The sequence below is a fragment of the Mobula hypostoma genome, chromosome 27, assembly GCF_963921235.1.
Source record: "Mobula hypostoma chromosome 27, sMobHyp1.1, whole genome shotgun sequence".
Taxonomy (NCBI): domain Eukaryota; kingdom Metazoa; phylum Chordata; class Chondrichthyes; order Myliobatiformes; family Myliobatidae; genus Mobula; species Mobula hypostoma.
Window position 1 is genome coordinate 28,306,714 of NC_086123.1, and position 12,350 is coordinate 28,319,063.

Consider the following 12,350-nt stretch of genomic DNA (forward strand, 5'->3'; position numbering starts at 1 on the left):
AAGACTTTTATTAAGCATTACAGCAAGTAATAGCTTGAAGAATATTCATATTATCCCTCTTCTTACAGAAAAAAAAATTTACTCTGCACAAAGTCTTCCAACGTTCTTACTGGAATTGATTTATTATTGTCACATGTACCAAAATACAGTGAAAAGCTTGTCTTGTATACTGGTCATACAGATCAAATCATTACAGAGTGTATTGAGCTAGGACAAGGTAAAATAATAACAATGCAGCATAAGTGTAAAAGCTTCCGATAAAGAGCAGTGCAGATAAATGATAAAGGGCAAAATTATGAAAAGGTCGGTTGTGAGGCCAAGTGTCCATCTTATCGTACTAGAGGTCCAATCAAGAGTTTGGTGACAGTGGGATAGAAGCTGTCCTTGAGTCTGGTGGCCCCTGCTTTCAGACATTTGTATCTTCTGCCTGCTGGAAATGAGGAGAAAAGACAATGTCCAGGGAGTGTGGCATCTTTGATTATACTGGCTGCTTTACTGAGGCACTGAGATGTATAGACAGCATCCACAGAGAGTAGGCTGGTTTCTGTGATTTGGGACTTGTGGTGTTTTTTTTTCATTCCATTAATCTATTAAATTTTTAGAAAAAAGAACAGAATTTCAATCCCACTGAGTTCTAGAGTGACTATGCCAAGTCATTGCTCAGCTGTTTTGTGGGACACTTCTCCCAATTAAAAGTCCAATCTCCAGCCAGACAGGAATACCACAAGTTCAACTGAGCTGGGAGTGACTTTTACAACCAGTGTCAGCCTAGGTCAGCAATTCCCATTCGGTGGTCCGCAGACCCCTTGGTTAATGGTAGGGCTCCATGGCATTAAAAAAGCTGGGACCCCTGCCTTAGGTCAACACAGGATGGCTTAATAGATTTTTGACAATATTCAGTTTTAGTGCAGTATTTTGGATACAACAAAATGTCCTACTCAGGCACGTCAGAGAGAAGAATCAACCATATTGCTGTGGGCTGGAATCACAAAGGTGGGCAGCAGATTTCCTCCCTTGAAGCACATTGGTGATCCAGATGGGTTTCTCTGAGAATATGATAGTATCACTGCCTCCATTAATAATACAAGTTGTTTCTCACGTGGTTTACACTCCCTTATTCAGCAAGCCTTCCTGAATTTAATCTACACTTCTATTGACCTTTAGTGAAAAATTTTTACTTGACTTCTCTCCAATCTTTTGATTACTTTGGAAATAAAACTTTTATCTCCAATACTGTAGCATCATAAAAACTGCCATCATTCACTGTTCCACCTAACTTTGGCTATTGTATTGTAGTAAAACTGTGAGCATAACTTCATTGGCGAACGTGATGACATTTATATTGCTGCATCACTGCACTATTTAAGTGCTTGATTTACTATTGTACAGAACATTGTTCAAACTGGTGTTTCCTTAAAAAGCCGAAGTCCAATTACCAATAGATGGGTGGAGATAAGTCTCTGCCAAAGGAGGTGTAAGGCGCTCCTTCTCTCCGCTAGCCTGCAGGTCACCCTTGGGCAAGGTGTAGCACCTGCTTATCCCCCCCCCCCCACCCTCACCGATCAGGGTCCTATGAAGCCATAGGAGCAGGTGGTAGATGGTCATATGAGTAGCTGGTGCTTATCAACAATTCCTGGTTATGTGACCACTGAAGCCAGAAATTCAATCACTGAAGAGTATTGATAATGGCTGGGGTCACTTGTCTTGTAGAGACACTGCCCAGAAAAAGGCAATGGCAAACCAGTTCTGCAGAAAAATTTGCCAGGAACAATCATGGTCATAGAGAGACGAACGACCATGATCACCCACAACATACAAAGGTTCAAAGGTTCATTTTATTATCAAAGTATGTATGTAGAATACAACTCTGAGATTTGTCTTCTCCAGATAGCCATGAAATACAGGAAAACTACAGAAGTAGTTGGAAGAAAAGACATCATCCCCCCCAGAAAAAGAAACAGAAACTAGCAAACCCAAACCCTCCAACCCCTCCCTCGTACAAAAACTCACCTAGAACATCAAACAACATCAAACCTGAAACCCACAACCCACCCGCACACAAAAATCTAATATATTGCCCACAAGAAGAAACAACAGCAAAGACATCAAACCCCAAATCCCCAACCCACCAATCAACAACAAGAAAGAATGGGTGAGAATATGAAAATAAACATAAAACTGAAAGAGGCCAATATGAAACATGATTAATTTGAAGTACAGCCCAATACATAAATCTCAGAATTTCGGAAACATCTTCACAGCATCGAGGACAGCAAGTGCTCAAACCCAGCTGCCTTTCGAAGGAAAGTGACTTGAGCCCAGCAGTCCTTCCGAGGGACTCGAGCCAAGCAGCCCCTCCGAGAGGAGCAACTCAAACCCAGCGGCTCTCAGAGAGGAGCAAATGAACGTATGAACGAATGATCGGGTGATCAGTATGAATCTTTGTACCTGGATTTTTTAAAATCTGAATATTGTCATGTTTTGCATGTATTTTTTTTACTTATTTGGTCTTGTCCTATTAACAATGGGACCTGAAGCAGTAGCTGGCATGGGACCCAGTCCACCAGCAGAGCAGTTTAAGGTCAGCGTGCTTCATGATCCAACATTGTGATTTCAGCCAATCCTCAACCTGACCATAGCCTTAACCCCTCCACAGTGCCAGCTTTCAGTGCTAATAAATCTCATTTTAATAGGGCATCTAACTACAGATTTATGAGCTAGTTTTGAGCACAGATTCAGAAGTGAATGACTCTGCATAAGCTACTGCATTCCCCTTATCCAAAGATTATCCAAGGAACCCACTCAAAGAAGACATCAAACAACAAAGGTGCAAAAATAAGAACAAATTGTGTAAACAGCAATACACGAGCAAAAAACACACAGAATATCAAATATCAAACCGCAGAGTCCCTGACACAGTCCAGGAATGCTCACCTAACGTAACATTTTGAGTATTGTTAATATTTTCTGCAAATTGTTAAGCAGTTGTTAAAGGTAAAAAAAAAGTTTAAAATTTTAAAACTTTTCTTTTGTTCACAGAACTGCATTTGTTGTACAACCAGATCTGCCTAACACTTAAACAGATGCAGTATACATTTATCTTGACTACATGGAGAGTGCTGGGTGGCCAAAGAGCACTGGGAGTGGTGGTAGAGGCAGATACATCAGGGACATTTAAAAGACTCTGAGATAGGCACAAGGATGCAAGAAAAATGGAGGGCTATGGGTTGTGCGATGGAAGGATTAGATTGATTACGCAGGTTTATAAAGGTCAGCACGACATTGTGGGCTGAAGGATCTGTTCTGCACTCTACCACGTACTATAATTTATTCCATACAGTTATAGAAAAAAGCGAGAAAGTTTTGATTGGCTCTGGTAGGTAGTAAGTGACCTAAAATGGCTTACTATTATCCTGTTGGTGTCCACCATGCAAACTTCTTAAAAATATTAGGGCTAAATTCTGTTTAACTCTGACTCAGGATATACTACTCATTCTCTGATCATTTGGATGTGGTTTAAACTGATGGGTTGATCACTGATCACAACTGAGGGAAGAAAGGAATCAGGCTCCCCCAAAGATGAAAGCCCAATTAGCAGTAAAATCCAAAAGAGTTGGCTGAGAGTCATCCATGAACTGTTAATGACATTGGAGAAATATGTTGAGAGAAATTAAACTACCAAACCAATAAACCTTTACTTTTTTATGTATTTTCTTACTCTCTCAGCAGTGCTATCAAAAGAACGTACAGTGTTATGGTGACATAGGTTGTCAGAATTGTTTCAGGAATCAAACTCGAGGATATCATGGCAGACTTTAACTTGTGACCCTTGTCAAGTGTTGGTGTCTACAGGGTAAGTAAAGGCGAGAGGAGTGGAAAGGAGAATTGAGGAAGGCGTACAAGCACTTGACTTCCAGATCCCTTAAACCAGGGGTTCCCAACCTGGGGTCCATGGACCCCTCGGTTAACGGTAGGGGTCCGTGACATAAAAGGTTGGGAACCCCAGTTAAAATTCAAAAAAAAACCCCTTACTTGCAATAGCAGAACCACTCTCTCACATAAGGCATGAAATTATCAGTCAGTTTACTTTAATTCAGTTGTTGTGAAATCGGGACCAGAGGCGAGGGTCGGGTCGGGTCGGGTCGGTTCAGCTCACTGCTCCATGACATTTGCGCCGCTCTCGAGGCCAAGTCTGTGGCCTGCTCCAGGCTCCATGTCAGCAAGCTCTGTGACAATTTGCTCTGCCGTGTGCTGAACGGAGGCTGAGGCTGTAGGCCTGCTCCAGCTCCCCTGGGCTCTGTGCTGATAGACTCGCTTTCATTTTGCATGCTGTTGCTTGTTTTTATTGTTTGCATGATCTGTGCTGTCAGTCCATTTGTGTTTTCTTTCTCTTTCTCTGTGCACTGGGTGTTTGCTAGTCTTTTTCTATGGATTATTTTGGGTTTCTTGTTTTGTGGCTGCCTGTAAGGAGACAAATCTCAAGGTTGTATAATTTATACTTACTTTGATAATAAACATACTTTGAATTTTGTTCTTACATGAGGTAAATAAAGCTAAGGTTTCAAAATGAGGTCCATTACCTGCTATCACAGTGAAGCTAGAAAATTTTAATATTATTTATCTCAAAATGGCAAGCCCTCGTTCAGTTATTACTGTCACAAGCTAAACAAGTTCTCAAGCCAATAGGAGAGACGTGTCATTTGCTTCTAATTTAGATTCAGGAGCCTATCCTTAGAAATCTGACGATTAACCAGCCTTTGCTTGTGTCACTGATAAGACAAAGGAGTGTCAGTGAAGAAAAGTGAAGGATGACAAAACTAATTCCCTGTCCTGTCAGGACTGATATGGGATCTGATAAGTTTATTTAGAAAGAGCCTATTCAAATAACTTTCTTCAGAATTTGGATTTTCCGCAGACTGATATTTTGATACAGTATATGTGAAAGCACAGTAAATTAAACAGAATAAATGCTTCGCTCCCAGGAAGGTAACCGCACTGAAGATAATTTTTTCAAAGTCATTTTAACATAATGGTTCTAATGATGAAGAGCAGAGAAGTAATCAACCAGGCCTGACTCCTAGTCACTCACACATTTAAAAGGTAATTTTAAAATTGTGAAAGATTTTTCAACTTCTTACATCTTCCCCTGAATTCAAGTCAGTGAGTGTCACTGTGATGTCGATTTAAGGCAAATAATTACAATTTTCTTGTTAAAAGGAAAATCTTAAAATATTCTGTTTTAAACCTCAGACTTCTGACATGATTTGATGATTAGAACAAGCCATATTGTCACTTCAAGAATAAAAATGTTTCTATAAGTTACAAAAGGTGTTTAAATTAATGCATTTCTATCTATCTACTTTCTCATTTCCTGCACTGGTCCCATAATAATGTGGCACAGAAGTACTGTCATACATCATTGCCAAACCAATTACCTGTACGTCCGTAGTCGTGAAGCTAGAAAGCTGATATGCCCTTGCTCTCAGAACAGGCACAGGAGCCAACTGTGAAATTTCAACTACTGGCCTGTTTGGTATCAGCTAACATTCACAAAGTTAATCCTGGAGCGTAAACGATCTTTATGAAACATAAATATATTAGGTCAGCTACTTTACCAGTTTAGCTAGTGACGATACCATACTGTGCAAAAGTCTATATATAGCTAGGACGCCTAAGACTTTTGCACAGTACCGTATTTGTCAATGTGAAGCAGAGAACAAGGTTGTAAATCTGGCAGAAGCAAAGAACGTTGGGAATGATGAAGGTGTGCTGCCACGGGAGGGGTGTGGGACAGATGGCAGAGAAGGGGTGTCGGGGCAGGTGGGGGGTGCTGGCATGGGTGCAGACACACCCAGCCCCAAGACACCAGGCAAGGACGTTTGATTCCAAACAACTGATTTACTGATCATTACAGAATGTCTCTCTGGTGCTTCCCGCTCCCTCCCCTCTACCTTCCCCTTTTCCCAACCATAATTCCCCTCTCCGCACCCCCTTCCTACTCTCAATCCACAATACAGACCCATATCAGAATCAGATTTATTACTCGCATACGTCTTTGCTTATTTTTGCAGTGGCAGTATAGTGCAATACATAAAATTACTACAGTTTGGTGCAAAAGTCTTAGGCACCCAAGCTACAGTACATATACATGCCTAAGACTTTTGCACAGTACCGTACATCAGTCACTAACACTTTTCCAGGTTTTAAAGGGCACTTTGTAAATATTAAATACGAAAATGGGGTCACTCCTGGTCCAGCCTCGAGAAACTGGTTCAGAACAGAGGACGACGAAGATGGGAGGACATCGATGGCCTATACCCCACTGGGAGCTAAAGGCCAAACAACAACAAAATGTTAACAACAGGAATTCTGCAGATGCTGGAAATTCAAGCAACATACATCAAAGTTGCTGGTGAACGCAGCAGGCCAAGCAGCATCTATAAGAAGAGGCGCAGTCGACGTTTCAGGCCGAGACCCTTCGTCAGGACAACAAAACAACAAACAACAAAATGTTTGCATGATACAGTATTTAGTAAACTGTATCGTGCAAACATTTAGTAAACTGGCTCAGACTGCAAAATCTGAGCCAGCGTATAGGGGAAGCTTTCACTGATGACCTCAACAAAATCATTTCACTAGCAAGTAACAAATAAAGGTCTGTAATTTGTAGCCATAAAGCTAAGGGAAGAAGCACTCTTCTTTCCAGGAGAAGAATGTGTGGGAGCGAGGAAATAATTATAGGATGGCGAATGTCAACTGTCTTGACTAGAAACAAGTCAAAACGAGGTTGGGAGGGGGTTGAGTCAGGTAGTTCATTAATGGAAAAATGAGCAGGTATAAAGAGGCAGTCTTTGAGCGAGTCCGAGAATACAGGTAGCAAGGGTTAGCTTTGTAGATGAGGGAGCAATTGTGAGGATGTAAGAAAAGCATCTGGAGGAAAACAGTGGTTTATGTTAGGTGGGGCATGAACATGTTTAAAAGTAGATGCACGGCATCATAAACTTTAAACAATGAAAAAGTATTTATTCTAAAAGTTCTTGGAGTTTTCAATATGAAAAAGTACTAGTTAATAATATTTTTAGTGAATACTAACTAATGCCACTCTCACAGTGATGGAGAGATTGTTCATCAGTGATTATTACTAATAGCAATATAAAGCCCACCTGCAACTAATTCAGAAAAAACACTTCCAGGGCTTCTACAATGAAAATAATGCATTAAAAAGTTGAAGCTAGGGTTGCTATAGGAGTCATGCATCTGCTTTCTACCTGAATTGTATTTTGTGCTGCACGTTTATTATGGTAGCTAGTCATGTGGGTGGGGGCGTAGCAAAAGCAAAGGGTTTAGTTACGTATTTGTGCTTTGTTCTGGACAGTTTGGTTCTAGAGACTGTCGGGTGTCACATCCTTTGCTAAGTCTGATTAAGTACATTTAATATCACTAGTTTCAGTTTCATAAGTTTCATTGCTTCAAGATTATCTTGCTAGTTGCTAATAAAGGATCAAATACATTTCACCGACTTCTTGGAACGTTATTATTGGATTGATCAGAGGATGCATCATACAAAGTAACAACCCGTGTGGTCATCAGCAGCAGCATTGGTTTGTTTGAGTAGCTGCTACCATTGCATTATACAAACGTTTGTAGATTGAATTGTTCTTTCAAGGCATATTGTATTGTTTCTTGCAAGGCTGCAGAAGTGGCATTTGTGGAGGAGAAGGGTATTACTGACTGCGGTTTCTTGATTTCCAGGTTCCACTGCCAGATGTTCTACCAAATGCAACAGTGAGAATTAATAGTTTTATAATCATTTCACTGCAAATTCCAGTTTCCTTTCTTCAACATTAGCCTCTAAAGTATGGAAGGTGGGAAAGAAAATGGCTTCTGGAAGCCACAGAGGCTTCATGATGCTAGAAATCAGAGGAAGAATCTGAGAAAGATTGGTAACTGAAGGAATCAGAACAGCAAATCTCCACTCAGTTGCTAAAAATCAAATATTCATTTGCATCATACCTAAGGCAGCCAGGAACTCATGACATCCTGGCAGTCGCCAGAGCTGCACACTTATGGACAGTTGAATAGGTGCTGAAGAAAAATCTTGGTCTTTCTCCCCCGTCTGAAGTTGAACAAGGACTTGATGGAGCTGTGTAAAACAAAGAACAATATTGTAAAAGAAAGCAGGCAACACAAAGAAGACTGATGTGGATTATGTGCTAAATGTTGTTAGAATAATCCTAATGTTTTAGTGGAAGAATCACTAAACTATTTAGCGTACAGTTTTTCAGGTTGTTAATGAAGCAAATGGAACACATAAGACATGCAGGGATTGTAGTAATATGTAGGTGCTCAACATAACATTAAAACCTGATGGAATTACATTAGTATCGCCAATTAAACTACAATTCAATAATTCCTGGAATAGCTTTGGCTGTTTGGTTTCCCAAGATCAATTGTTTGCTACTTGTTCAACCAGATCGCCCTCAGTGAAGTTCATATTAACTCTATCCAAAGCGAAAGCTCAGTTGAAGAAGCTGCAAGACTTTATCATCCATCTGGGTACCCTCTAACCTGATGGCATGAATATCGATTTCTCCTTCCGGTGAACTAATCTCCCCAGCTCCCTTCATCTAGTCTGCATTCCCCCTGGGTCCCCTCCTCCTTCCCTTTCTCCTATGGTCCACTCTCCCCCTCCTATCAGATTCTTTATTCTGCAGCCCTCAATCTTTCCAACCCACCTGGCTTCACTTATCACCTTTCCTTTCCCCAACCTTTTTTATTCTGGCGTCTTTCCCCCTTTACTTCTCAGTCCTGAAGAAGGGTCTCGACATAAAATGTCAACCACTTCTTCACTTCCATAGACGCTGCCTGACCTGCTGAGTTCTTCCAGCATTTTGTGTGTGTTGCTTTGGATTTCCAGCATCTTCAGACTTTCTCATGTTTGTGATTGACTCTCCACAATACCTGACCTTCATTTGATGTTTGTGAATGACATGTTGCCTACTGAGGCACATAGTCCAATTCACAGACAAGTATGTCTTCAAAAGGCAAAGCCCACACCATTTTAGCATTACTGATGTGGAAGTTCTGCAACTGATGAGAAATCTTTGTCAATCACGACCATTATCTTAAGGACAGGAACACAGAGTCAGGGCACACAGGTTAGGGCAGGGCTGCTCAGCTATTCTTGGTTCGATCTTCAGCACCCTGCTGTGCACCCTACTGTTGGATCACTGTTCATTTCCTAATCTTTATAGTTCTTCTGAGAGTCAGGAATGATGAGCAGTTTTAATTCCAAGATTTCAGTCTATTTTAGAGTACAAACAAACATACAAATACTAAGCAAACTAAATAAAGAGCTGAGAAACGATGATCAGGAGTGTAAGACAAAAGAATAAAGAAGAACCCTAGATGGCACCTCTGAAAAGTCCATCACTTTTATAGATAAGAGAAATTCCATAGGTAAAAATGAATTAGTTAATAGGTTACATACTAAAAACAATTACATCACATGGGTAACGTGCTAATACTTAGCCAATGAAAAACGAGAAGGGTGATAAACTATTGGTTTAGCTGCTATACTGCTTTCTGTCAGTGAGTGTGAAAATTACATGAGCTTGTTTAAAAAGTATAAATCTTATAAAGAGTATTTTAAAAAAAAACAGTGGTTTCCAACAGCACCATGTGCAATAGAACAAACCGTTCACTTGGAACCTCCTTTTGCCGTGAGTGCGATGGTAACACGGAGAGGTAGAAGGAGAATGAGATTCTGCAGATGCTGGACGTCCAGAGTAACACACGTGAAATGCTGGAGGAACCAGTGGTTAGTGCAACACTTTACTGTGCCATTGCGTGTAAGGAGTTGGTACATTCTCCCCATGACTGCGTGGGTTTCCTCTGGGTGCTCCTGTTTCCTCCCACAGTCCAAAGATGTGCCGGTTGGTAGGTTAATTGGTCAGTGTAAATTGTCCCGTGATTAGGCTTGGGTTCAGTTGGAGGTTGCAAGGTGGTGTGGTTCAAAGGTCTACAACAGTCTACTCAGTGCTGTCTCTCAATAAGTAAACAAAATAAATGTTAGATGGAGCCCTTTCAGTACTTCTGTATTCTCACAGAACATGGAGAATTCTCCAATGCATTTTGGCAAGTGATTATCAAAAGAACAGTGTATGTCACTTGACATTATGGTGTATGCCTAACAACTTCCATGCACAAAACTCTTAGTTTAAAACAAACAAACCACTGAGTTATACAGGTTCTTATAAAGGTATGCTTCCCCATTTCAACAAATTTTGTTCAGGCAGTGAATTGGGACAAGGAGAAAAAAAATCAACTAGGAACTTCCAATTATTACTGGATAAGGTACAAGTCAGTATCCCAAGGAACACATGGACAGTAATGTCAATATTGACGAACCATTAAAAAGCAAATCAAAAACACCCAAACACTAATCCCTCCTACCAACACAAAGGCCATATCCCTCCATCTTTCTCATGTCCACGTGCCTATCTAAGCGTCTCCTTAAAGCCTCCAATGTATTTGCCTCTACTAGCATAGCAGGAACATCTTCTTTGAATCCACCCCGCCCCACCTTCAATGCATGCCCTCTGGCATTTGACATTTCTACCCTGGGAAACAGACACTCCCTGTCCATTCTATCTGTGCCTCTCATAACCTTATAAACCTCTTTCAGATCTCAGATCTCCCTTCAGCCTCCAGTACTCCGGAGGAAATAATCCAAGTTTGTCCGGCACATGCCATCTAAACCAGACAGCATCCTGGTAAACCTCTTCTGCACCCTCTGTAAAGCCTCAACATCCTTCCTGCAATGCAACTGAAGAAACATGTATAAAACATATATCTCTCTCAGTCTGCAAAATATACCAAAGTGGAAGAAGAATAGAGCAGGAGTGAAATAAATAATAATTTGGCAAAAAAATCAAATTGCTGAAGGAACTCAGCAGGTCAAGCAGCATCTGTGAGTGGGGAAAGGAATTATCAACACTATGTGTTGAGACCCTGCATCAGGACTGAGAGTGCCAGGAGAAGTTTAAAGAGGAGACGGGGATGGGTGAGGCGGGGCAGGTAGATGATGCATGGGCTGACAAATGGTGAAGGGTGTTGCACAGAAGGAGCCAGGTGGGGGAAAGGAGAGAGGGGGAGTTGGGAGACGGTGGCGGCTGGGCAACAGGTGGAACCAGCCAAGGAAAAGAGGTGAGAAATGAGAAAGATGGAGCCAGGAGTGGGGAGGTGCTGGAGACGGAGGATGGAGATGATAAGGCCACATGCGCTGGAACATGAGAACCAAGGGAATTGATGGAAATCATGAAGGAAGAAATGAAGAGCAGAAGGAACCAGATTGGGGTGGGGGGGGGGAATATTATGTTTAGTATGTGGGGGGTGGAACCAGGAGGGGTGAATGGTGATGTGCAGGAGGAGCCAGGTGTGGAGGAGGGGAGGGATGGAGTTGGGAGCAGGTGGGTGGAAACAAATGGATCCAGATAAGGAAGTGGGGAGAAAGGAAGATGAAGGTTGAAACAGCAGCTGTTGGGTGATAAAGGGAAGCACAAAGGCTACAAGTGGCGGAATATGACACTTAAGAAAGGTGACAAGACACTGGTAATCCCTCCCCTGCGCCCCCTCCCCCACCCCCAAGTTCACAGATGCTGTTCGACCTGCTGAGTTCCTCCAGCAGTTTGGGGTGTTTTTTTTGCGCTCCACATTCCAGCATCTGCAGTCTCACATCTCCAAAACATTCCTTGGTCTCCATCAGAAAGACCACACAAGTAATACCTCGTAAGGTAGGGCAGAGAAGGAAGAGACACATCATTGTACAGTGTTCACATTTTGAAAGGTTTTAATGAGACATCAAAGTTCAAGGAGGGTCTGACTCTAGAGGACTCTGTTGGACATTAATCAAATCATTTATATTTTAGTGACTGGTTGCAAATTGGCAAATTTGTGAGGCCACCTTCAGAGTGAAGGAGCAACACCTTGTATTGAAGAGGCTTCAGAGGAGGCTCGTGAGAGTGATTCCGAGAACAAAAGGGTTATCGTAAGAGCAGCAATTGAAGGCTTTGGGCCTGTAGTTGCTGGAATTTAGAAGAATGAGGGAGGATTCCATTGAAATGCATTGAATGTTGAAAGCCCTAGAGTGGCTGTGAAGAGGATGTTTCCTGCGGTGGGGGAGTCTAGGACCAGAGGGTACAGCCTCAAAATAAAGGGACATCCATTTAGAACAGAGATGAGGAGGAATTTCTTTAGCCAGATAGTGGTGAATCCGTGGAATTAATTGCCACAGCTGGCAGTGGAGACCAAGTCCCTGTGTGTGCTTAAGGCAGAGGCTGATAGGTCCT

At 41.7% G+C, this 12,350-nt stretch overlaps 1 protein-coding gene across 3 annotated transcripts in view; it reads right to left on the reverse strand.

Moving 5' to 3' along the window:
* The window catches only part of ttc28 (tetratricopeptide repeat domain 28), a 960,596-nt gene that overhangs the window by 20,158 nt on the left and 928,088 nt on the right, over window positions 1-12,350 (reverse strand). For all 3 annotated transcript variants that reach the window (XM_063034167.1, XM_063034166.1, XM_063034165.1), the window contains one exon: window positions 8,014-8,143. In XM_063034167.1, the coding sequence (XP_062890237.1) occupies window positions 8,014-8,143 (130 nt within the window). The remainder of the gene's footprint in view (window positions 1-8,013; window positions 8,144-12,350) is intronic.